The 27,019-nt window shown below is 53.1% G+C and overlaps 1 protein-coding gene across 3 annotated transcripts in view; it reads right to left on the bottom strand.

Moving 5' to 3' along the window:
• Positions 1 to 760: 760 nt before the first annotated feature.
• Positions 761 to 27,019, bottom strand: part of PRDM11 (PR/SET domain 11) — a 43,803-nt gene continuing 17,544 nt past the window's right edge. The window contains exons 5-8 of one of the 3 annotated variants that reach the window (XM_045557878.1): positions 23,030 to 23,097; positions 8,624 to 8,811; positions 4,126 to 4,752; positions 761 to 3,020 (exon numbers count right to left, since the gene is read on the bottom strand). In XM_045557878.1, coding sequence (XP_045413834.1) covers positions 856 to 3,020; positions 4,126 to 4,752; positions 8,624 to 8,811; positions 23,030 to 23,097 — 3,048 coding nt within the window. In that variant the 3' untranslated portion in view covers positions 761 to 855. Of the gene's footprint in view, positions 3,021 to 4,125; positions 4,753 to 8,623; positions 8,812 to 14,783; positions 15,757 to 18,534; positions 18,957 to 23,029; positions 23,098 to 27,019 lie in introns of those variants that run through there. The other 2 variants (XM_045557876.1, XM_045557877.1) reach the window with 2 other exon arrangements.

Genomic DNA, 27,019 nt, shown 5'->3' with positions numbered 1-27,019 from the left:
GAATTATATTGTTTTATCTTCCACCACATAAAAACAGGAATGCAAGAAGCTCACACCTTCTCCCTTCCCTAGGATTTCAAGCTTGGCTGTAAGGCGATGCTGCCTTCAGCATAACAGGTAATATCTAGAGTCTCCAGGGCCTGGAAGGAGGGAATCCACAACCCAGGACAGGGGGAGAAGCAACAGAGGTGAGGAATGGTGGTGTCACAGTTTGACCGACGCTTTTGTTTCTAGGACAGTGAAGGAACCCTCATCAGGAAATGAATAAACATCTCTGAAGCTGAAGTCAGGACAGGGAGGGAGGAAGCTCAAACACCCCAATCCAGATACACAGCCCCTCCCCACCCCCGTCTGAAATCAGAGATCTGATTCAGCTGGACCAGAATGTCAGTGAGGAGGCCAAGACCCCCCAGCATCAAACCACACACAAAAATAAAAAGCAAGAACATAAACCCAAACCCAAACCCTCTCAATTCCCCAAATGAAAACATAAACAAATAAGCTACCTAAAGGTGATGACAGAGACCCGTCATTTTAGCTTATGCTCTTGGTAGACTGTTAGGTGGGCACACAGGTGGCCCCGGCACACGCTTCTGTGAGTGAAAATGAGTTGCCACGTATGTTGCAGCTGCCGGATTGTGTAGACAAGAGTCAGTTTCTGACATTATTCCTTTCTGAAAGCTCCCAGTGGCTTCTGGTGGACACGTCACCTTGGTTTTTAAAAAAATTTCAGTGTGAGTTTATATATATATATATATAATATAATATAATATATATTTATATAATATATCAAAGCTCATGAGTATAGATTAAAAAAATATTCAACAGCTTAGTGAACTCTGCAGCGCCAGCTCCCTAAATGTCGGGGTAAAACTCTGCCCCGTGGTCCACGGTCTGCAGCACTGGCTTCTGCTCCAGCGCAGACACCCTGCTGAGGACCTCGGCAGACAGTGCATAACTGTTGCCAGACTTCTCTTCGAACCAGCTGTCCAGGGCTCGCTTGGCATCAAAGTTGGCGATCGGCGGTCCGTTTACAGCGATGGTCAACAGGTCGCTGAGCTGCTCCAGGGTCAGGCGGGAGCGGTGGTTTTTGCGAACTCGCTGGAGGGCGCTGCGGCCTTTCTCGCAGCAAGCGGTGGAAGTGGGGAGGACTTTAAGAACCTGGATGATCTTGTTCAAGAGCGGAAACCTCTGTTTGTACTTGCAAATGTGGCCGATCAGGTCTTTAAAGCCATTTTTGGTGTAGTAATCAGCCTTGAGTTCCCGCCACTCCATCAACAGACTCCCCCGGGGGTCCAGCCCTTCCCTGCAGAGATCCCGGGAAAAGGTCGGGATGGCCTCCAGGTGATCGAATATTTGCACCATATCCTCCTTGCCATAGCTCATGAGCTCCTCACTATTCCTGGGCCAGGCGGCCAGGTCGAACACCTGGCAGGCTTTCACGAAGATCCGGCTGCGGGAATCGAATCTCTGAGCCAGGATGACTTGGGTCTTCTGGCAGATCTTCTCCCTGATGGACTGGAACTTGGCTTCGGCCACCCTGAGGTTCTTCATCGAAATCCCATTGAAGCTTTCTCGGAAGTTCTCCTCGAACTCCTGCAGGTACTCCCCCGGGGAGTCGGCCAGCCGGCTGACCTCCTGGATGGCCTCCTCGATCTTGTCGTCCACCTGGGACACCAGCAGGTACTCGCCCTGGAAGACGTAGGCCAGGCGTGAGAGCACGGCGATCACGTCCAGCAGGAAGTAGATGAGCTTGACGGACTGGTAGTCCATGAGGAACTGCAGCAGGGCCAGGGCGATGGCCGAGGCGTCCGCCCGCTGCGTCTGGCTGCTGACGTCCTTGAGGTGGGCCACCACCTCCAGGTAGTCCTTGATGAGGGCGTTGAGGACGTTCTGCTCGCCGATGATCCACCTCACGGCCCGGATGTCCCCCAGGAACTCCGTCTCCTCACAGAGGGTGGAGGCCGTGGAGCGCAGTTCGCACATGAGGCGCGGTGAGTAGCGGTAGAAGCTGAGCAGCTGCTTCAGGTTGTTCTCCAGCTCCTCCAGGCAGGGCAGCTCCTTGCCGCTGATGGCGTCCAAGATCTCCAGGTGCGGCCGGTGCACCATGAAGGGCAGGCACAGCAGCCAGGGCAGCGTCTTGCGGATCGTCATAAACATGCTGGCGCGCAGGCTGGCTGTGACGTTGGCCCCGTCTACGCCCAAGCCAACGGTTGGCTTCTCATCCTGCAAGCGGATGCCTAAGGCCGAGAAGGCCCGGTCAAGCGCCTGGAGATAGCTCTCTGTGCTGGAGAAGCCCAGCTCCTGCAGAGACAGGAACTCGGTGGCTGGGGGCCCATCGCTGCTGGTGTACTGGACGTAGACGGCCACCGTGTCGGCCAGTAGGTCATCGCTCTGCCCGTCCAGGATGATGCTGAGGCAGGGGGACTGGCGGATGCGCTCCACCAGGTCTTCCCGCAGGGCCCGGGCGATGTGATGGATGAGGATCTGGCAGTCCCCCTCGTTCATGTACTGGTCCACCACTTTGAGCTCGCACTTCCTCAGCAGCTCCGCCAGCGGCCGGAAGTCCAGGTAGGGCCTGCCCTCGAGGGCCAGGTGGTAGGCGGTGTTGAAGAGCAGGGTCATGTTGCGACACATCTCCTCCGTCTTCTCCGGGTGCATGCGGAGCTTGTACAGCTGCAGGCACTTCTTGTGCAGGTTGCTCTGGCTGTGCAGTTTGATGGTGTGGATCTTGAACTGCTTGGAGCCGATGATGAAGGCCGAGGTGCGTGAGGACTGCACCGTGTACTGGCGGCAGACGTGGCACCACATCTCGTTGAGGGTCGGGGAGTACCGCAGGAACCAGAACTTCTTCAGCCACTCCTGCTTAAAGCGCCGGATCCGGCGCCCGGTGGCGGACGACATCTTGGAGGGCTCGTCGGTCACAGTCATCATGTCGTTGGAGACGGACTCATCTGCCGAATCCACCTCCTGGTCGTCGTCCTCCATGATGGCGGGGCCGGAGACCATGCTCTCGGAGGCTGCAAGACAGAGGGGAAAGAAACATTTACACTTGGTGGAAAACCACAGATTGTTCCAAAAGGACCAGGAAACATTGCCTGAAAGGCAGGTGCTGTACTGTGTGCGACAGAAGTCCATGGAAGCCTAGGAAAGATTGAACCGCAGCCCAGAATTTATTTCTAAGCACCCTTGTTCTCCCATGTGACTTTTTCTCTCTGTGGATTGTCCACCGTGGCCTCTATCACCTCCACCGTGCTCCAGGCCGCCTGCCCTCACCCTCCACGTGCCGGTGCCCAAGGGATTCAAATGCTCCCTGTGTGGCCCGGCACAGGTCGGGAGAGTAGCACATTGAATATCCCCCAGTTACAGCTTCAGGACTTGGGACGCGTTTGCCCTCCACTAAGGTGAATGAAGGCAGCTTGGATATGGGCTCCAGTGATTTCAGGATCAAAATGCAGTGTAGTTCAGATGCATGCTTTGAATATCTAAAGTGCCTCATTCTGAGCTAAGGGATGTGGTTAAAAGAGGAAGTGCTGTGTAAACAGTCTCACTCAGCTGCAGATGTGACCTGAAAAACCTCCCTAGTTGTCAACCAACTCTAAAAGATCCAGGCAGCCAACAGAAAAGGGCGAAGGCATGCAGGTGAACACGCTGGACCTCAGGCTCGCCATCCTTTTAAAACTCCAGGTAGGGGAACTAGGATCACGGGTGGCAGAACAGAGACTCAGGAAGAGAAGAACAAGGCTGTGTCCCTACACTGAGTCTGGGAAGCTGCGAGACCTCCCCAGCAGGACACCCTGCTTGGGACTGGAGAGAGAGAAAGTTTGGGTTTAGGAATTGAGCTTTGGGCTGAGAAACCAGGAGGACCATCATAGAAAGGCAGTGGGTCAAGAACACAGCACACACCCCTTCTGCAGCGGAACTTCCTTTATTGACAAGGAGGATACAAGGGCGACACAGGAAGCATCCTGCCAGAGCTGCAGATGGGCTGTCAGAGGCAGCGAGGATGCACGCTCCCACCCACAGAGAGGGCCACCTCCACATCACACTCCTCTGGTCTCCCCGAAGGTGGCTTTAACAATGTTAGGCTACCCTCCGGCAATACTCTCATCAATACCAACTTACCTGCAGGGTCTGAGAACTCTGGGAGCTCCAGTACCTGTGGTGGCAATACGGGGGGCTCAGGAAGCTTCCCAGACTTAAGCATGTCTAATTCTGCCTGCAGTTCCCGGACCTTCTTCTTTAGGCGGATACAGTTAGGGCAAAAGGAGGTGGTGGGGAGTTCATGAGGGTCAGAGGCAAGGGAGGCCTCGGCGGGACTGTCAGCCTTGAATGATGAAGGCTCCTCTTCTTCATCCTCCAATGGGCCGGGCTCCTTGGAAACCCCCTGGGGGATCTTCCAGTCCCCTTCCCCCTGGGTCCGGCCGACGTTCTGCACGCCACGGGTCATGGTCATTGCACACCGACTGTAGGTGTCATCTTGGTACTTGGGGACTTTTCTGATGACCAGCGAGGTGCTCAGTGCCAGCTGGCGGGCTTCCACCTTCGCAGATTCCAACGAGGCCTCCAGCACATCCTTGAAAATGAGGTCAATTTTCTTCTTCTTGGGCTGGGGATGCACATCCCCCTCGTCAAAGCCACGCTTGTAGGGACTTTTGCCCTGTCTCAACACGGGGAGCTGAATGGGACCCCTCAGGTCTTCTGGGTTATCCAGAGCCTGCTCAGACTTCTCCCTCTGCAACCTCTTCTCTCCTAGGAAGGAAAACCAGGGTGTAAGGAAGTGGGGAAAATCCCCGAATTGGAGAAACCAACAGAAAACACGGCAGGCCTCCTGTTAGGAAGTCGCCTGACACATCCCTCTGAGTCTGGCCTCGTGGGGCAGGTGTTACATGGGAGAGGTGGATCACTGGGTGATCATGGGAGCTAGCGTCATAGGACCCGAAAGTGGAAAGACCTTTTTTAAAGAGACAGTTTCGAAGAAGCCTCACGTATGGAAGCACAACACTTACAAGTTAAGAGCAGTCTACAGGGAAGGGTAATTAAAAGTTCTTTTAAAGGGACTGGACATCCTGTGGCCCTAGAAGATGCCATCCCACCCACCACACTGGGTGATGGGAACATACCTTGGAGCCAGTGAGCATTGATCCCCAGCCCTAGCAATGACAAGACGCTGCTTCGACTTGGTAAAAGGTACACGTGGAACACCAGGAGCCTCGCCCCTTCCTCCTGCCTGGCTGCTCTTGAGACAACCCACTTAGGGAAAAGTCCATCCCATAGCAACTGTCCTTTCTGATTCTCCCAGCAAGCAGAAGACTAGGAACAGGTGAGAAAACAAGATCCAAACTTCTGCGGTTCTCACTGACAAACAAGGCTGGAAGACGGGGATTCCTACAATGGCAGACTCTAACAAGAAGGACAGGTTGGCCACAACGACCCAAAGCAGCCTCAAAATACAGCTGTGTTGCCTTCCCTGACAACTCAAAGGATGCTTCCTTTTCTGTTTCTATCATGTGAATTGCTTCAATTGACTTTGAATTACTTTGAATTATTTCAGAGACTTTGATGAGCTCCCCAAGAATGAATTATTTTAGCTTGATTCTTTAAAATGGCCAACATAGTTTCCTCAACTGCCATGGAAGAGCTGATGCTCCCAAGGGGAGATGCTAGGAAGGCACAGGCATCTCTTCAGCCCTCAGAAGGTCCTGGCGGCAGCCTGTGGGATTCGGAAGTCTGGGTGATGTGACACTGAGCAATGACTTGACCTGAATTTATGTTGTAATTAGGCTTCTGATAGCTACATTTGCTCAAGGCCTCTGAGTGGAAGCCCGAGGGCTGTCCACGAGCATCCAGATGTTCCATGCTTGGCTTCCCACAGCTGGCGTGGGGTGCCGTGCCCTGCCCGACATATGACTCCGGGTTTTCTACAGGTAACAGCACAAAAGGGAGTGATCTATGCGGGATGAATACGTAAGGAACAATTATATCTCCAAGGCTTCTGGAACTCAGGCTGCTCCCTGTAGCCTGCATTTCTATAACAGCTCAGCTGCAGAAAGGGGAGCGATGGAGAGAACTTTTTAAAATGCAACGTTTGCCTTATAGATCCGATATGGCACTTGCTCACTGAGACTCTCAAAAAATCAAGGGCCACCCTTTCACCTTGTCATGGACCAATCAGGCAGCAAACAGTGGAGGACACTGGGAGGTCAAAGCTGCACAATCACCAGAGATTCTTCATTGTGGCTTAAAAACAAGTCAGCTCAAATTTCCTAGGATGAGCCAGAGACCTTGTTGGATTAAGGTTTCTGGAAAAATCTACAAGCCAAAAAAGACCTCTAAGCCATATGAAATTGATTCCAAAGCCTCCATACAATATGGAAAAACAAAAAAACAAACAAAAAACCCTCAGAGTAAATCAATGATTCAAAATAGATCAAATAATATGAATTTTTAAAATATAAGCTTCAGCTGTGTTCTATTCTTCGAAGATAACCACAAAGGAATAATTTATACTCTCTTCAGGAAGCAGCTCTGGCTCCAACCAATGTCCCTACTTAATAAGGCCTAATAATTCATGCTCTGGCCTTTATTAGGGCACACAGCCCCCAGCCTCCAATTATGAAGAAACCTCCTCCTAGGTAAGACCTTAGAGCGCAGGGGCTGTCCCTTCCAGAGCAGGACCGGCACATCAATCCCAGACAGCACTAAAAGCGCCCAGAGTCTACTGACGCTACAGCTACAGAAACACACGTCGAAAAGCCACTTGGCTTCCGAGCCAAGACCACCCGCAGCTCTGGCACTGCCCCACTGTGGCTTCCTGTTTCCTTCCCGTTTCCCACTGCTCAGCCTGGCTGGGACACTCTTCCCTCCTGGATCTTCGCATGTCTCGCTGTTTCTCCTTTCAAGTCTGTCTGACGTGCCTCCTCAGAACCACTCCAGAAAGCTCACTCCCTTCTCTGAGCAGTCCCCGGGGGTCTCAGGGCTCTCTGAGGGTGGTCCAGCCATAGGCACACTGGAGAAGACACTGGGAAGGAAAGGGCATTGCAAATCCAGAAGAATGCAGGAAGGTTATGGCCAAGGGATGGAAACTGTGTTCTCAGATATGACTTCTCTTGATTTTCTTTTCTTCTGGTGGTATGAGTCTTTTGGAAACTTCTCGGTGGTCTTTATTCATTTCTTCTTCTATCCATTCAACAAAGATTTATTAAGCACCTACTATGTGCCAGACACTCTTACATGAGGCATCTCCAGAGGTCACATGGAAACCCCTGCAATCTTACCACAGAAGCATGCCTTCAAGTGAAATCAACACGTGCCCAACCCCCAGATGCAAAGAAGACAAGAGATGGATGTGCGTATCGCGTCTCTCACTGCCCACGCAATCACCAGATACCTTTTACCAAGTCAGGCAGCAGCTGCACACTCAATGTTCACAATTTGTCTTGTTTTTAAAGAAAGCTTAATCTCGATAGGTTACCCCTAGTCCCATCTCATCTTCTCCACTCATATCCCAAATGAAGATTTAATTCCAATAGGTAGGTTGGTTGGGAACATGATATGGTGGGGCTTAGGCACAGCTGTGGTTCCTGGCACCAGAGGGACTCTGGGTGTTTGGATGTGTGGCTTTAGTGCAAAGAAGATCCCCTTGAAAGAAGGACCTGGGCTCCCCAGTTTACTCTGGGCAGGGTGAGGAAGGAGTAAAGGGCTAGAGGCTGGGGAGTATTTAAAACCACTTTCAACCCTCTAAAGGGCGCCTGGATGGACACCCTGCCCAGAGGCTCCCCAAGTCTGAGGCCATCTCCCCACCTCCATCCAACCTTCTGGTAGACTGTCCTTTCACATCATGGCATTAGGGCTGCCGGTAATGAGACCAGGAGGCAGCGAGGAGACTGGTTTGTCTGGGAGGCCACATAGGTTAGAACTTAGACCTTGAAGTCAGACAGGTGTGGGTCAGAAACCTAGCTCTGCCCTTCCTAGCCATGTGACCCTGGCTGAATCACCATATTTACCTGATACTCAGTTTGCACATCTGTAAGATGGACAAAACAATCCACATGGGATCGTGAGCATGAAAAGTTTATAACGGAGGGCTCACTACGACCGAGGTGGGCATCGTTCTACACGCATCATGCACACTGCTCCATCTAACTCTCACAGCACACTGATGGCGTGGGGACTGTTGTGACAATGACACGGGACATGCAGAAAACCTGCTCAGCACATGTTAAGTGTTTAGTAAACGTTACCTATTAGTGCTGTTGTTACTGGGGTGGGCGGTTTGTAACATCTTTCCAGCCATTTGAAATGAGGAAACGGGATATGTTTTGATTAAACTTATTTGCTTGGCTGTAGGGACTTGTCCCTGTCACTGATGCTCTCAAACATGTATGGTAAGGGTTTCTGAGACCATTTCTGGGGGAGGAGAACACAGAGGGGTGGCCACTGCCTGGATTAGAGCTGCTGCTCAGACCTTGGCCATCTGTCCCCCTGAATTGCTCGGGGTCTTCCCGTTGCTGGGGAACTGTATTTCCCACTGGCTTTCTTAGGAGGCTCCAAGAGCAGCTCTCCCAGCCTCCCCGGGGGCACGGTGGCGGGCGCGGCCCTCACCCGGCACGCGGGCACTCACCTCTGGCCAGATTGCGGTGGATGGTTTCCTGGGACATGCTGTGCAGGCGCTTCATGTAGTCCTCGCTGTACCAGACCCGCAGCCGCTCCCCAGGCCGGATGTCCCTGCACGCCCGGAAGTAGATGCGCTCGCTGTGCTGGAATGCCAGCAGGTTCTGCTCCCTCTCCTCCCGGGAGATGGCCACGTACCTGGGGGCGAGGGGGACAGATGAGAACGCTCGGGCCACCCTTCGTTGAGTGCCTGCCGGTGCCAGCACACTGCTGGGCAAGTGTGGATGGTGAGAAGTCCCCAAGCCCGTGGGCACGTGTGAACGTCGACAAAGCAGCTGTCTAGGGAAGGAGCTCCAGCCAGAGCCGGTCCCTGTCCTGACATCGCTGCTTTGTGTGACCTCAAGCAAGTCTCTGAACCTTGAAGAATCTGTTTTCTGAGACTTGAAATGACACCTGCCCTGCTTGCCTCGTAGGCTATGGAAAATATAAAATTCAACGCCAGATATACAGGTGATTGGAAAACTGAGAGATCATCCCATCTACTCCTCAATAACTTCTAACCTCAGGGGTCCCCAGACACCCACAGGCTTCTGATGCTGGTAAGGGTAGGGTCCTTGAACTGTTCCCACTATTTCATAAAGCCTAGCAGAAATAACCCCTGTGACAAGGGTGCCCAAGAGATCAATTAATAAATGCTAAAGATCAAAGTCTTTAAAAACAGGGGTCCAATGGGGACAGGGGAGGAAAAGAAATAAGAGACAACAAAAAGTTGGTAACCACTGGTTAATCTAACTAAATGATTTTAAGATAAGGAGACTGAGGCTCAGAGAGGTGAAGTGACTTGTCCAAGGTCACACAGCCAATAAATGGGAGATGGAGCTTTGAGGCCTATGTTCTTCCCACGTACTCATGGCCCTATGTGGGCTTGTAAAGCACCAACACAGCAATGCCCAGAAAACCTTGAAAGTTCTGTCAGACCTCAGAATCTATGGCTTTCACCTAATCTCACTGAAACATCGTTTCCAACATCCAACCCGCCACCTTACCCACCTCCAAAAGGTGGGATGATGCAACATCTGCCAAGGAGTGGAGGTGGACAGATCAAAGGGCAAGAGGAAATTATTTGGAATTTTAGAGCTCTATGTTACATAAGCATCTAGGAAATTTGTAGTCAAAAATAAACTTATTTTCCTTATGCTATGGTTTGTTTCAAAAGCCAAGAAAGAAATCAAAGCTATCTGTAGCCCAAGGAATTGTATTTGGAATAGTCTGGTAATAGTAATTCACAGAAAAATTCAAATGGATAATAAACAAATGAAACATATTCAGCATTGCTAATAAGAAACACAAAGTAGCACATTATTTCACCGGCACAGATTTTTTTTTTAAATGATAACATCTGCATTCTGATGATGCAGAATAAACTGGCACAACCCTGTGGGAAACTAACTGAAAATATCAGTCAAGAAAAATAAGATGTGGATTAAGTATGCAGACCCTGCCTACCACCATGCTCGGTTCTATCACTGTGTGTGCTAGTGCAAAAGAAAAAACATCCGAATGTCTCCTAAAGGAAGTGATTTAATAAATGATGTTACATTCATACAATGGAATGTTACTCATCTATAGAAAAATGTTTTCAAAGAATCTTTCACGACATGGAAAAACGGTGCTGATAGAGTGTAGCCTGAGAAGAATAGCGCTGGAAGCTACTATCGCTCCAATAATGCTTTAAAAACAAGCCTCAGTAAACTACCTGAAGGAAATATACCAATGTTTTAACAGTGATTACCCATTATATGTGGGTCTTCTTTGTAATTTTGTGTACTTCCCAAGATTTCCTCAGTAAGTGATTATTACTGTTATCCACCCCCTCGCCCCATCCCCCCTGAGACACACACACACACACACACACACACACACACACACACACACACACACAGAAAAGAAATACACAAATGCCAATTCCAGCACGAGGTGGCCATGGGCACAGCCACAGCATTGAGAATCTACATCTGAGATGCCCCATCCGCCCTCACCTGCATCCTGCCCTTCTCATCTGGGGAGCCTTGGAGGAGGCTATTGCCTTTCAAGGGGGACCACGGGAGTCCAGGGAACAATTCATTCTGACAACAGGATGTAGCAAGACCCCCCGGGGAGTAAGAATAAGGCAGACGGGAGAACAGACACTAGCTTTGGCTGCTTTGCGCTCTGAAGAGCAGTGAGTCACAGGCTCCACCCTGGGGGTGTGGAACTTGCAAGATTTACGGTGCTCAGATCCCCAGAACTTGCATGTTGTCCAGATCTCACTCGGCCTCAACACATCTGCGTTCTCAACACCGTCTGATATGAGCCTTGGTCTCCCTGGGCTGTGAAGACAATAGAGGGATTTCCCTGCAGCCAACCACAATGGTATCAAAGGAAAAGAGGGCCCCCGGCCGAGAGAAGTCATTCCAGATTAATACTTCCCCATCTCAAGTCTCCAAATGCAGAGTCCACCTTTTCTCCATATCTGAGATTTCTTCTGAATATGCAAAATATTTCCAATCCCCAAATTAGTGAAAGTATAGGATCTGACCTCCAAAAATAATCAACCTTGTGGTGAGTACAGAACAGAAATGATGTCGTTCCAAACTGTCCTGCTCCCAGATACAGAAGGGAACCCATTCATTCACCCTTTTATCACAAGACTGAATCACAGAGCACGATAGGAGAAAAGCACCTTCTCTCCTTTTTTCAGTTTCTAAACAGCCACCAAGCTCTAAAAGCTGGAATTATTTCCCTGCCACTCAACTTTAAGAGAAAAAGATAGATGAGGAACACGTGGCTATCAGGGATTTATTTATTCAAAAGAACAACTTCTATGGTGTGTCAAAAGGTTTATTCAAGTCAATTTTCCTTTCCATCCTCTGGTCCTTTGCTCAGTAAGAATCAATATTTACAAAGAAAACCCCAAGGCTTCGTGGAGATCACAAAGTATTTGCAAAGGCAGACTGAAATTTGTTTGGCATTTTGCTGTATTTGGTAGGTTTGACATTTGGCATTTGAAACAGGATATGTATGACAACTCTTGGTGAATCACCACCACCCATTCCCCAAAATACGTTACATCATTTCTTGAGGTAAAGCTAAAGGGAGCCAGCTAAGTCCCCAAACCCGCTACCTCTAATTAAGTCTACCCCTTTTAAGTGTTTCGTGGTAATACCCGACGGCTTGACTCACTCCCAGAATCCTTCTGTCCCCATTCACGACAACCCCTTTATGAAGAACCATGCCATGGCTACAGGGAAGCAAAAGCCCTCTCCAAGGAGTGGAAAGCTTCCAGGGAGGGAAGCATCTTTCTATGCTTTGTGGCCGATCATCCCTTTGCAAAGAGGTTTGAGGAGCTGCCGGGTCACCGTGCCTGGAGAGAAGGCCAGAGCAGGTCTAGCAGAGGCTGTCCTGCAAATGCTAGTGCTGATCCGATAGCATTTCGAACCCAACCCACACAAAGAGGGACTTCTGAAGCAGTCAAGGGGTGGTGGTAGTGCTGCGGCTGCTGGCTGTGGAGAACTCTGGACTGACCCTGTCCTGGTGACAGTGGAGTGTTTTAATTCCAAACTACTCACTGACCTTGAGTGCTGGGCAGATGAGCACGAAGACAACAATTCTCAGACCTCACCCCCTGTGTATTATCAAGGGCACCATATTGTCTAGCTGGGTCAGGAAATGATCAGCAGTTCTAGCTCAAAAGAGAAGAAAACCCACAGGGCATCTATTTTATCAGAGGGGACCAACAAAGGCCAGGCTCAGACACTACGGCTTTCAGTGAGTATCTCTCCGATGGAAAGGAAGCTGCCCCGGTCAGGGAGGCAGAAATAGCGAAGACTGACTGAGAAGAGGCTGGGTTCTGTGTTCTTACACGCAGGTAGGTCTCCAGGCTGGGAGGGACGTGTGTCCTGCATCCACCCGCCAGGTGGTCGCCTGGCCTCTGGCAGGCCACCATTCACAGCCTCCACTCACTCACCCTGGTTTCCTATTCGAGTCCTAAGGTGCTAGCACCAAAGTCCCCACCGAAGCCAAGAAACAGAAACTGCAGTCTTTCCCATCCCTAGTCAATGACTCTACACCTCATTGTCCCCTTCCCTCTGACACTCATTTCTGTTTCACTCCTCCCAGGTTGGTCCCCTCCCTCCCCAGGACCAGCCAGTCACTGCTTAGTACATTGTCCTCGGGGCGGAAGACCCCAGGCCTGCTTTCATGGCATCTTTGCACCTCCTGCAAATTGAATGGTCATGATTGCCTTGGACATGCTTTTTGGCCAAGAACTAGAGGACAGCCTGGATTCTAAGACACAAAAGGTAGGGTAGAACCTTCTAGAAAGGGGATCTGTGGTCAAGATGTGGGAATTTCCTGCCCGGGAGAAGCTCTCCCATGACTGGCAGGAAGCCAGGGCAATGCACAGGTGAAGAGGCCCCGTGAGAACCGGAGGAAGCAATTACTTTGAGGGGCCTCAGGTCCGGGTGGGCGGGGCCTTGCCTGTGCCAGACAGACACTTGGACCCCAGGGTGGTCCCTAAAGTGCACTGGCACATGGACAGCCCCTGACCCTTCTGGGGTCTCCTGTCCTTAGTGGTGATTTGTTCCCCAGGATCCCTAACTTATTTTTAGGGAACAAAAGGTGAAATTCACTTAGCAACATCTCACTTTTGATGTGCAGAGAAACGAAATATAACTGAACGATTGAGCGCATGGCGGCTGTATGTCCTCAGCCCCAGCATGCCTGCCTTTCCTCTGAGGCTAGCGCGGTGCCGCACACCGGGCAGCCGTGAGCTTACAGAGCCGGGGAGGTCGAGGGGAACCGGGACCCTTCTCACCAACATGCCTTTCCTAACCATCTAACCCCTGCTTTGGGGGCCTCAAGGTTTTCACAGGAAGCAAAGAAAGAGAATATACACCAAAGAACGATCCTGGAGACTGCGTGTGTTCAAAGTGTGAGATTGATTTCTTTTTATTGCCGTCTTAACAAAAATACTTCTGAAGGCAATCTTTGATTCCAGCATAGGAGGGCAGGGCGATTCCAGGCAATAATCGAGCCTTTGGGCTGTTGGACAGGGGAGTGTTCAGTTTAGGGGAGCAGGAACCCCCAAAGAGCCACAGAAAGTGGGGATGGACCCCAGGGTGCAGGGACATCTCAGTTGCCCTCTGTTCTCTCTACGCTGGACGAAGCTGGTATAAGCAGTGCTCCAGAAACAGCCTCGGCAGCCCTGGCACAGCAGGCCCCCGGCTCCCACTATGGCACTAGGGGTGGCGGGATGGGAGGGTGGAGAGGGGGGCAGGGGGAGTTCTGCTGGCGTCAGCCTCAGGCCAGGGAGCAAAGAGGACACAGAGCTGAGCTGCACCCAGATCAGAGCAAAGCTTGCATCTGCCACCTGACACTTCTTCCCCTGATGCTAAGAATCCAGTTCCCTCCACACACTCCAAAATGAAACATGAAGCTAAAGACGTGTGTAGCTAGTGCGTACGCAGCCCAAGCGAGCAGAGGCGAGGCATGCTGGAACCTGGAATGGGATACGAGCCCTGGTGGGCTCTGAGTTCTTTTAGAAGCCAGAGGAGGGGTTGCCCTCCAGCTCCTGACCTGGACCCTGCCTCTCCCCAGCCACTGGCTGTGAGCCACAGGGCCAGGGTGGGATGTAGACTCACCTCCCAAGTGCTGTTGCTGCCTCCCACTCTGCCCAGAAGAGCTGCAGCAGGGGCAGAGGCCAGGAAAGGGCGAGACCTCTCTTCCCACCACTCCAGATCTGGCCTCTGACAGGGGGAGCTGGAAAAATCCACAGTTCTGGCTTCCAGTCCTGGCCCCCCACTAACTGGCCATGTCATTTGTCATTGATAAAATGCAGATGATAATAGTAATGATCATAATCATACCCAACTTGGCTGCCTCTCTGATTGTCCTGAGAACCCACCAAGAACCCTCTGCAAGGATGGGGAAAGGCGTAAAGTGCTCTCTATGAATGCAGGATCGTCTTTTCCTTCCTCTGACATCCTCCTGTTCTCCCCACTCCACGAAAGGCAAGCACAGCAGCTGAGCACAGGCACGAACGAGGGCAAGCAGAGGGCCAAGGCACCACCCCCCTGGGGCAGCAGAGGACAGACCCTTTCTTGAAGAGCAGATTCGACCTGCCCATCCTCAGGCCTGGCCCCCTTCCAAAGCAGCGGGACGGGGCCTGGGGTTATGCCAGGTCTGGGAGCTGGTGCAGTAACCCATTCAGATGCTGCCCACACTGCCCCCCTTCCCCGCAAGGCCTGCTGCCGCCACGGGATACAGACCAAGAGGACAGTGATCCTCCAGGCCAAGCAAGCATCAGGCAGGTAGCTTTTCTTGCACCTTGAGCATCCACCAAAGATGAGGGAATGGGGCTGAATACGTGTTATTACGGCACAAGCCAGCAATCTGCACTTGGTGAGGAGGTGACAGTGCCCCCAATGTCCTATAAGGGTCATCGGTCCTGGACACGAGATACTAGCCCCTGTTGCAAGGCCAGACACCCCTCCTTCATCCTTCTTCCTCCTAGAGCAGACTGGCCGGGTTAGAAATTGTGCTTTCTTTTCCGAGACCTGGTAGTCCGTGTGGGGGCTGGCGCTGGGGGAGCTGCTGGGGGTTCCGGCACCGGGGCTTGGGCCTGGGTGGCCTGGGGGGTGAAGCCTGTGGGGGCTGCCCCGTCTGGCCCCCGCTGAGACGCCTGAACCCCATCCCGGATCTCTGTCAGCGTCTGGCACATCTGACCGACACGGCTGGTCAGCTCGGCCATGGCCTGCCCGATGACGTGCATGCTGTTGGCCATGTCCTGGTGCACTGTCACCAGCTCCTGGCAGAACTGCCGGAACACCTCGGTCTGTTGGGCGTGGACGTGGAGGAGCTGCCAGTCAAGGCCCGTGGTGGGCGGGCTGGGATGTGGCCGAGGGGTCCTGCAGGCAGCCTGGGCTGGGGGCGAGGGCCGGGGCAGGGCCTCTGGCTTGGGGCCCACCGGCTCGGACTGGTCTGAGGAGGAGGACGAACGGAGCAGGGCGGGCCTGGCCAGGCGGGCCTCTTCCTCCGGAGACCGCTGCAGGGGCACTCGCAGGGGCTGCCTTGAGGGCCCAGGTGCCTCCTCATCTTCATCATCTTGGGGGACAGAAACAAAGGACAAATGATTACAACAGGGAGAAAAGGGCGGCCCTGGGCTTGGACCCACCCCTCCAAACACCCCAAATCCCTGGGGTGCATGGGCCAGGTGCCCCGGGGGGAAGGGTGAGCGTGAGCAGCTCCCAGGTCCCCTCCTCTCCCTGAAATGGCTGCAATCTAGGGGCAGGAGCCCAGGCCAGGGACGGCATGTCAGCCCAGCACCTCGTGACCTCAGCCACACCACTGCACCTCTCTGTGACTCACTTTCTGCAAAGTAACGATGATGCCTGTTCTGTCTACCTACCTCACACTGGGCCACCTAGCCGGGTTGTGAAAAAGAGTGATAAACAGAACAGACACGAGGGCACTTTGCAAAGCTGAAAGGGTGACACCTGCCGAAAGGTACTGAGATGCTTTCCGCCCTCGAGCTCCAGCCTCCCTGAGCCCGTTTCTGAGTTGCTTGGGGCCACCTTGTGGCCTTGCTGGAATCTGCAACTTTATCGCCGCAGGGGGACACTGACAGGCCAAAGAACAGGCAGGATGGTGCAGAGCAAGGCAGCCACCTCTGCAACCTGCCCTGACGCCCCCCTGGACCCCCAAGGCAGGTTGCCAGGTCAGGCACGTCGTGTCCCCACCCACGAGCCCCTGACCTTGCAGGGACTGTCAGACAGACTGCCGGAGGAGGGGCAGGATGAGGGAGGGCCCAGCCCCGAGCACCCTGGTGACCAGCGCTATGGACTGATTCCCACGCAGAGATGAAAAAAGTGTGATGGGCCGACCCGCCCAACAGGCAAATCCTCACTGCCTGTGCCTGTGGGCTAAACTGGGGACCACGTCCAGGAAGGTGACAGGGAGGACACCCAGGTCTACTCTACAGGTCGCCTTGTACTCCCCCAGAGTCCTGGGGTCTCACTTGGGCCAGCACAGTAGGAGCTTGGTGCCTCTTGGCCCTCCGTAGTGAGACAGCAGCCATCCAGGAGATCCCAGAAACACAGCCTGGCACAGCCAGGCTGGAAGGAGCGAGGCCCAGCCGAGGGGTGCGGCTCCCTCCCTGCCGGGGCCTCATTCCACCAAGCCCAGCTAAGCGCACAGCAGCTGCCACTAGCTGGGAAGGGGGGCTGGGGGAGCCTCCCGCGTGGGGTGCTCTGCCCGACTGGCGCACAGGCTCCCTGGCAGCCAGGTCTTTGGCAATCTTGCCGCCTTCAGCCTCAGGGAGACGCAGGGCAGAGCAGCGCAGGTTCAGGGCACAGGCTTAACTGGGTACTGGCTCCCCTTTCTTTTTGCTCACAATTCAGTGGAATCACCCTAAGACTTAGGAAAACACCGATTCCCAGGACACTGGCAGACCCTGGCTCTGAATCGAGCTCGGGACCACCTCTGTTTCTGGAGCTGACTTTCCTCGTCTGCGTAGCAAGGAAGTCAAACTAGATGGTCTCCTTTCCAGTCCTGAAGGTCTGACTCTGTGCCTCGCCACCTGTCAGGAGCCCCGGCCAAACAGGAAATGAGCAGATCCCAATGCAGGGGCCTGGGAAGGGAAGGCGGGAGTCTGTGCACCACCTTCCCTGGGCTGGGCTGTGGCTGCTTCCTTAGAGCCCCTCCTGCCCTGCTCCCGCCTCTCAGGCCCCTCGGGCAGGTGGCCTCCCTCAGGGACCGAGGCTGGGAGCACAGAAGGGCCTTGATTGCTCCCCTGCCTGGTGAGCCCCAACTAGAACTCCAGCCCCAAGGGACACCCGCCCCAGCCGCTGGGCCCGGCTTCAAAGTGCATCTGAGATGCAGGAAGCAGAGGGGAAGGCAGGGACACATATGGGAGGAGAAGGGGGGACAGCCAGGAGGACAGAGAGCAGGAGCGTAGAGACAGCCTTAGGGTGGGCAGAGAGGAGCGGGGCAGGCAGCACGGCACAGGAGGGGGAGTGCAGGAAACAACAAAGCAGTTAGGACTAGACACAGAAAGGAACTGATCTTCCCACCACCTGGGCCCTGACAACTTGGCCGCCTCCTCCCAAGCCCCTTCCCCCTCGCCGGCTACACTACACTCAGGCTTCCCTGGCTTCTCACTGTTCCTGGAACGTGCCAAGCGCCTTCCTGAAGCAGAGACTTGTACATGCTGTTCTCTGCCTGCGTGCTCTCCCCTCCCCTCCTCTGCGCCCCGCACTGCTGCCTACCCTAGTTAACTCTTACCCTGCAGATCAGCCTCCTGCCACCTCCTCGGGGAGCCTTCCCCAGCCCCCAGCACAGCCAGTGCTCACCGCGTCTCACTCTCAGGCAGAGCTGCTTCGTAACTTGCAGGGCCCAATGCAAAAGAAGACCCGGGGCCCCTGGTCCAAAGATTATTAAGAATGTCCAGATGACACTAGCAGAGCCTTAAACCCAGCAGGGCCCCTGCAACTGCAGGGTCTCGTGCCCAAAAGTCAGCCCTGCTCCCGGGACTTGCTAGACTCATTTGTCCTTCATCCCTTCAACACAAGTTTACTTGTGCGATTATTTAAAGTTGGTTTATTCCCAAGAGTCCAGGACCTCCCTAAGAGCACAGTGTGGGGATGGTTTGTACACAGCTGTCCTCCCAGCTGCTGGCACAGCGCCTGGCACAGAGATGCTCAGGAGATATTCTAGAATGGATGCACAGAAAGGGGTGGGGAGGAGACAGAACGGGGCGGGGGAGAATGGAAAGAGTGGGCTGGACAGAGAGGGACAGGGAGGCAGGAGAAGGAAAGTGCACGAGGCCGAGCGGAGCAGGCTGGGAGCGGACAGCCCAGGCAGGCGTGGGGGACGGATACTCACAGCTGGTCGAAGGGCTGTCGGTGCCATCCAGTTCCGCCCTGGGGAAGCTGCGCCCCGCACGGGCCGTGAGCAGCGCTGACTCGATGGCCCTCTCGTGGGCCGTGAGCACGATGGTGGGGGCCCGGCCCCCGGCCCCAGGGCCCGACAGGGACTGCTGCATGAAGGCCAGCTTGTCCTTGGTCCTCCGCTTCATGTCATCCCATCTGTGCTTAATGTCCTTCACGGAGCGGGGCACCTGGCTGACGGAGGTGATTTTCCGAGCTATGCCTTCCCAAATCTTGTCCCTGTCAGCATGGGACAGCCGCATGGTCTCCCTCCCAAAGAGAACTGCTTCGTGGTGGGTCACCTCTGTGACCAGAATGTCCAGCTCCTCCTTGGAGAACTTGGGCTTCCTCTTACGCTCGGCCAGGGGTGCCACGTTCCTTGGGTTGAATATCCCACAAAGCACAATTGGGTAAATGACTGTCAACGTGGGTGGTCCTCCTCCTTCCTAATTGCCGGCCCCCAGCTGGGGAGCCCAGGAGGCACCTGGGGCCACTTGGCCCCACCACAGCCTCCTCCTACTGAAGGTCCCTTCTCCTAGGCCTCCGGGGGAGACTGGGGAGAGGAGATGGTGGCAGTGGGTGGGAGCGCTGGACTCAAGTCGGTTTCAGGGCCTGCTTCACCTCTTACTAGCGGTGAGAGCTGGGGCGGTTCAAGTTCATTTAACCTTTCCTGCCTCGGAATGGGAATAACAACCACACCAACCTCTCGGTTGTTACTAAGGAGCGAAAGGCACAATGAGGTACAAGAGCTTTAAAGCCCTGAAAGGCTGTGACAAAGATCCTTATTGGAATCAGGATTAGACCTTGGCTTCCATACAGCGGTATTTACATAGAGCCCCACAGCCCAAAGAATGGCTCCCAGGAGCCTTCACAGTGGGTGGCCACTGGGTGTGGCATCGGTGGTGCCACCGGTTAGTGAGATGTGATCACAGCAAGCTCCCCCTGTCAGTGGCTTTCTCCCCCTTCCCCGCCAACCTCCCCAAATCCCCCGTCTGTGTATGTGCAGGAAAACAGGTTCCCTGTCCTATGGGAGTGCGTGCTCCTTTGGGGGTGGCTGTCATGGCATTGTGGTAAAACAGAGGCACCTGTGAGCTTCCAGAGGGAGGCAAGTCCCACTCTGATGGGCACCAGCAGTGGCCTCAGCTTCCACCTCCACGGAGCAGCCGGGGCACTAGGCAGGGGGCACAGAACAGCCCTTGCCTCTGACCTGGCACCTGCTGTGGCTTTGGAACTCAATGTCTCCACATTGTGGTTCTGTTCACCCTTTAACTAGCTAAAAGGTCTGTAAAAATCCACCCACGAGAAGACATCAGGGTATGGAGGGAAACCCAGAGCCTGATCTACTTCCCTGACTGCTTCCAAAACCACAGAGAGAGGTCAGCGGCACCAAGACCCATCAGCCCTCACCACCCCACCCCGACCCCCAAAACACCAGGGCCTGGAACATGGGGAGAAGAAGGCCGGGGTTTTGTTACCCGGCCCAAGGCAGTGGCAGGGACACAGGCCTCACACTCAGACAGACCTGGGACTAGAGGCTGAGTCTTCCCGGGCAACCCACGGGATCTGCGTAAACCTGGTTTCCTCTTTTGTAAAACTAGGGTGATAATTCTAGTGCCGAATTAGCTGCTGGGGTGATTTAATGCAGGTTTCTTAATCTCACCACTATTGGCATTTGGGGCTGGAAAAATTCCTTCAGGGGAGGGGGCATGCCATGCAATGTAGGATGTTTATCAACATCCTTGCCTTCTACCCAAGAGAAACCAGTAGCATCCACTCCCAGATGTGACCACCAAAAATGTTTCAAGACACTGCCAAATGCCCCCATGAGCACAAAGTAGCCCTGGCTGAGAAACAGCACCTTCAGAGCACCGAGTACAGGGCCATCAGGTCAAAACTCACAACGTGAGAGCTCACTCCCTTCCTGGCCCACCACTTACTTTGTAAAGAAACAAACTGACTCCATCTGAGCATACCCAGCCCGGCGCTCCGACGGTGCGAGCGAGAGTGTCTGCAAATGAGGAGCTGCACGGGAAGGGGAAGGGCGGTTTCCAGGCTGCACCGGCTCTCCCTTCACTCCAGCTACCAGAGGGGCGTCTCCATGGCAGTGAGCCACACACCCGACCCCAACCTGCTCCCTGAGTCATCATGAGACGAGGGCCTGCCAGCTGTGACCAGGACAGGCTGGGAGCAGAGCAGCACAGGTCCCATGCTAGGCAAGGAGCTGGAGGCAGACCCCCGCCCCCACCAGCACCCACAAGGCCCTGGAAGCCACACATCGCCCGGTCCTTGGCACACAACCAGAAGGACCACTGGCCTGGAAGTCCAGAGTCAGAGGTTCAGATCCTTGTTCTTCCACTGACTGCGTGACCCTGAGCAAGACCTTGCCCTGCTCGGGGCCTCAGTTTGACCACTGTGGCATGAAGATCAGTACAGAGCGTGGTCCTCAATGCCAGCAGCACATCGGAATCATTACGCGAGCTTTAGAAGTACCAACGCGCTGGGCCCATCCCCAGCCCGATTCAGTCAGAATCTCTCGGGTGCCAAATGATGGCTAAGTTGGTTCAGATGACGACTCCCCTTCTGTGAGGTTTTGGGAAAGATCAGAGACGGGTGGAAGAGCGGGGCAGACTCAGCTCTTGGGGCAAAGGTCCTGGCACCTTGAAAGCAGCAGTGCAGAAGCCTGACGCCAGCAGGGACTCACACACGCGTCTCTGCTCGCCTGGAGCCCGGCTGCAGCCGCCCGGCAGCCTGTCTGGACACCTCAACCCCACTTGCCCACAGTGCCCCCGAACCAAAGCCTGCCCCCTCTGAAGGCCCTTGTCAAAGGCCCCCCAACTTTTATCTGGGCCCTCACAGCACAATGTCTGTGCCCCTTGCCGCAGCGGTGTTAGAAGTCATTTCTGTGGTGCTAAGTGTGCGTCCCTGTAGGGGCGGGGGTGGGGAGCGGGGCCGGGGATCCACTCCAGGTGCCCAGCACGTGGCCTGACTCGCACGTGGCCTGACTCGCACGTGGCCTGACACTCAGTACCTGGGTGATCACCTGCACGTGCCGAGCTGACCAGGGCCTGGCGGTGGGGAGTTAGGAGCGTCAAGCCACCTTCCTGGGGCCACTTTCAGGGCAATGTCTAATCAGACTGTGTGAAAGAGGATCGGGCGGACTGGGTGCCTGTCCCCATGCCGCAAGGCTGGAGCCCACTCATCTCTGGCACCTCTATTCTGCAGCTGTCAAATGGCAACGAGAGTAGCTGACCCAGCCCACGAGAGGACGAATGCTACGGAGCTCCGAGAAGTGTACACTGCTGCTCGGCGGATCAGGTGCTCAGAGGGGAGCACGGGGGGCAGTGGGACCACTGGGAAGGGCACAGGGAACCCCCTCACTGACCCCCCACCTCAAACCTGTGTCTCCTTATCTGCTCGGAAAGTCTCAGAGTGCAACACAGCACACTCCCTCCTCCAAGCACAATTGCTCTCTCACTCCCCGCGCCCCCGGCACCCATGGGTCACGAAACCGTACAAACACCACCAGAAGGCCCCAGCCTCCAGGAGGCCCCAGGTCCACGCTGCAGCTGTGCCCCTGGCTCCAGACAGGCCTCCCTCCCCTCCCACCCAGATCCAAATCCCCAGTCACCGCTCTTGGGCCCCAGAGAGAGGCCACTAAGGAGGTAACGAGGCATGTCTGATCCCCAGACTCTCCCCACCTCCCCCAGACCCCACCGCGCAGGCCCTTGGCACGCGGCACAGGCCGGCAGCGCCACAGCGGACCTGTGATTCCAGGCTCAGCTCAGCTGCCTCTGGGCCACCCTGGGCCAGTCTCCTGCTCTCTCTGTTTGGCCTTTAGGATCCTTCTGGTGCAAACTTCCGTCCCAAACACAGGAACAGGGTGAAACAACTCTTCAAAAAAATATTTTTAAATTGTTGCCCCATATGATCTGTAGGAAGGTAAAACTACTCTCGAAAGCAATCAGGCCTGGGCAGCAAGCACTGTCAAAAACTGAGCTAATGGCTTTGCCAGAAGCTTCCTCCTCCAAGACGGCCATTTAAACAACTGCTGGGGGCTTCACTGGAACGGTTCCCAAATTAACCCAGCTGGAATCTGCCCTGGGAGAAGGTGCCACAGTCCTAGGCAGGGGACACTCTCCCCCTCCTCCCAGGAATGCTGCCAGGAGCCTGGGGCTTGGGTATGCCAGACACACTAGCAAGTGTACAGCCCCGAGGGGGTCCCTGTAACCCACCAGCCTGGCCACAGGCCCTCCTCCAGAGCTCCCTGATGAAAGCCTCGGGGAGTAGGAGGGTCCCCCAGAGCTAGACACATTGCAAACCCTGCAAATGGCAGCCCCAGAGCCTTTAGGGGCTTCCACCACTGAAGATCCCCTAGGCCTAGTACGTTCCCTTGGACTCCTTGTCAGATACCAGGCAAGACTCCCAGGAAATCAGCAGAGAGCAGGACTCACCTCATCCAGTTGGCTTTAGTCTCGTCTGACCCATCTATGGACTTGTAGCGGTTGTTCTTGTCTACAATCTGGAAGAAAGAGAGAGTCTAGACTGGGCCATGCTAGAGGGGCTCTCACGTCCCTGAGCTCCTTCCAGACCCAGGGCCCAGGGCCTGGCCCCACCTGCTACCTTACCTCCCTTCCCTCTGCCCTCGCCCTGACATGTCCCCACTGCCACTGTACTGAAACCCAGGTTGGGGTCAGGGATCCCTGCTACCCACCCTCCACCCATTTCCATTCCCTCAGAGACTCTGGAGGAGGCACAAACCCCTTCACAGGCAGTTTTGAATTCCTGGGAGATGGGAGGCAGATGGGCGGGACCATCTCCCTGTCTCGATAGAATACTCAGCAGCATGGCCAGCAAGCGGCATTTCCAACAGCCTCCCGCTGGAACAACACAATCTAGATCCAGTCCTTCTCTCGACAGTTTCTGCTGGATGACTGGGCATACATGGTTTCAGAGGGTTCCTCCTCTCCCCAACCTCTGAATGTTCGAGAGCCTCAGGGTTTGGGGCTGGGCTGCTTTCTCTTCAATAAAAATGTCTTTATTTCCCCATTGCTCTTGAATCAGAGTTCAGCTGCGTATGAAATTCTAGGCTGATTAAGTTTTATTTTCTTTCAGTACTTTGAAGATTGCTAAAAAGACTGCCATAGGCTCAAAAGCAACCTGCTGTTAGCCTAATGTTGTCCTTTTGTAGGTAATCTGTCTGCAGTAAATTTTAAGACTTTCCCTTTAGTCTTGATTTTCTGCAGTTTTGCCATGTGGTTTTGAAGTGGAGATCTACTTTTTTGAAATTCTCCTCATTACTTGATGAGCACTTTCCAACTGTAGACTTCTCTTTTTCAAAACTGGAAAATTCTCGGCCATTATGCTTTTGAGTACAGCTTCTTAGTCATGTTCTCCAGTCTCTTCTGGTAGAATTTCTAATAAGCACATGGAAATAGCTCAATCTATCCTCCATGTCTTTTAACTACCCTTTCATATTTTTCCTTTATCTTTCTCAGAATTCTCTTCCAGTTCACTAATTATCTCTTTGACTGTGTCCAATCCACAGTTTCTCCCACCTACTGAGGTTTTTCCTTTCTTCCTTTGCTTCCTTTTTTAATGAGTACCTTTCATTCAAGGAATATTTTTCATTCTCAGAATTTTTAATTGGTTCTTTTCCACATCCATCTTTCTTTTATATCCTGCCTTTTTCTTTCATGATGACAAGTTCCTTCTTTTTACTTTTTTAACAGCTTTATTGAGGTATAACTGACATATAAAGTACAATCCAATAATTTTTGACAAACGAGCTAGACCAAGGTTGGTTCCCTGAGAACTCAGTGAAGCAGAACCACTATACCAGGCCTAGAATCCTAACTAACTTCCCTGATGGCATTCTTAACCCTTCACTGATTGTCCTCAGAGCCGCAGAGAAATCTCTTCCCAACGTAAATCAGATCTGTTACTCAGCAGCTCAAGACGGCATCAGCTGCACTTACAATAAAATTGTACTCACGGTCCAGGCTTTCAAGGCCCACGTGACTGCCCCCTGCCCGCCTCCCAACGTGCCTCGCGCCTCTCCCCACTTTCACTGGTCTGCAGACACATGCTCTGAGAGTGAGCCTTAACACTGGTTGGTTCCACTGCCTAGAACCTCTTTCCCTACTCTTAAAAAAAATAACAATCCTGAAATAGTTCAACCATTCAGAAACTATAAGGAATAATGCAGCTGACAATTCTGTCCCCATCAGATACAGCCAACAAAAGTTAACACCAGTTTATATGTCCCAGACCTCTCTCTCCTTTCACTATGTGCAGCTGAAGACCCTCTCTGCCTCCTTCCACTCATCCTCTCTCCCTTCCCCCCTCCAGGGGTAACCGCTGTCCTGGCGGGGAGCCTTCCCATTTTCAGCATGCAAGGATTTTCCTAAGACAACATACAGAACTGTTTTGCATGTTTGTAAAGTTTACAGAAAAGACACCCAAGTGAACCTATCCTTTTTCGACTTTTTCTCGCTAAGCTCTGAACGCCTGGTCCCTTCTTATCTTTGGGGTCTCAGATGACGTCAGCTCCCCAGAAGGAGCCTTTCTCCACCGGAACCTAAAGTAACTTCTTCCTTGCCACATGTCAACCTCCACACCTCCTGCCTCCCACAGCCATATCTCTGGTGCATCGTCCTGTTACTTCCTTTTACAGCCCTTACTACGGTGAGTGGTTTTCTTGTTTTGGGAGTGTTGACAGCGCTTATCTATCTGTCAGCCTGGCAACCAACAGCCTCCCTCTCTAGACTGTAAGCTAATGAGGCCAAAGCATATGCTGTCCCGCTCAGGATGGTAGCGCTGGTCCCTAACGCAGATGTGGCCCGTGGTAGAATCCTGGGTGAAAGAACCAAGGATTAGATGAAGAGCCTTCTAAGTAAAACACAAGTTAAAAAAGAAAAAAAAAAAAAGAATGACACGATTTTTTTTTTTTTTGAGAGATGGGGGTCTCACTCTGAAACCCAGGCGGGAGCACACTGGTGCGATCATAGCTCACTGCAACCTCGACATGATGTCAATATTTTCAAGACGAAATGAGCGCTGTGCTGAAGCCGGCTCATGCTGACTGAGGGTCAACTGTTATGTTTTCAGGATTTTGTGAACCAGTTGTTAAACACAGCTATTATTAAAAATTAAAGTATATAAACTTACAAGTCAATAAATTATTTATTTTTTTAAACAAGACACTCAAAACTTACCACTTCCCAATTACTGTGCTACATTTTACTACTATCTGTGTTCTTGAGGGTTCTGGCATCTACTGTATCGGAACAGTAGAAATACCATATCATACTAATAGTTGCTACTGCATATTTCTTCCCAACTGCACATTCAGTGGCTTCACGTTAGTAGCCTGAAATCAGCCGTGGTGGGAGCGTTTACACCACGGCAATCAGCACACGCTCCTCCCCGGCCCCCTCACCAGCAGAGTGTGAAACACACCAGCACACCACTACACACGTGTTTATATGAGCGCAGAAAGTCTGGGAGATACATTTCAAACTCTCCACTCTGGTTACCTCCAGAGGGGAGGACAGAGGGCAGTGGGGATGCTTCTGCTTTGTCTATTTATGAGACTATTCTGCTTTTGTGTTTTAAAAATCTCAAAAAGATAAAATAAGAAAACACGCAGCTCAGGTGTCCTTTTTTTCTTGCAGTCTCCCCAGATGCTGCCGGGGTCTGTAGCAACCCTCCCCTGGGGTCTCACAGAACCCTGTACTTTATCGTAACAGTAATCACACCACATTGTCATTTTCTGATTGCTCCTCTCACACCTGGGGGCAAAAAGAAGCATCTCTAGTTCCCACAGCCAGTAGTAGAAGCATCTAGAGGGTTGTAGGAGCCACAGAGCCAGAGGAATTGGCTAGAATCTCAGCTTCACCACTTACAGGCTGAATGGTGACTTCACTGGCCATGCCTCAGTTTCCTCATCTGTAAAATGGAGTAATAACCAACCTTGCAGCACTGTCATCATGACTGATGTGGAGGCACTCAATGAGTGGTCACTGTTAGCATTGCGATTGTAAGTGATTACTGATGAAGAAATCAAATGCTAGTCATTACTAATGCTGGGTGGTGGGAGGCCTGTGGGTCAACACTGAGTTGTTATAATCAGCCTTTTGCAGCTCCAACTGGGCAGAGAGCCCTGGGTGGGGGCCGTGAGGGACACGGGAGCTGCCCAGAGGGGTGTTTATTTATTCGTTTGTTCACTTATTCCTTCCTTCCTTCCTTCCTTCATTCAGCCAACAAACATCACAGAGGGAGCAGCTACAGTGACAGACTCTGGGTGTAAAGTGCTGATCCTGGCAGACAGAATCTTTGCTATCAGAAAGCTGACACTCCAGTGGGTACAGCAGCGAGGCCACTGTGACGATGCCTGGTCCCTACTGTGGTGGCAAACGACGTGGGATTATGGGAGCTCCGAG

Source organism: Lemur catta, chromosome 7 (genome assembly GCF_020740605.2).
Source record: "Lemur catta isolate mLemCat1 chromosome 7, mLemCat1.pri, whole genome shotgun sequence".
In the NCBI taxonomy this organism is placed as follows: Eukaryota; Metazoa; Chordata; class Mammalia; order Primates; family Lemuridae; genus Lemur; species Lemur catta.
Note: the sequence above shows the minus strand (reverse complement) of the source record. Positions and strands in the feature narration are given on the sequence as shown.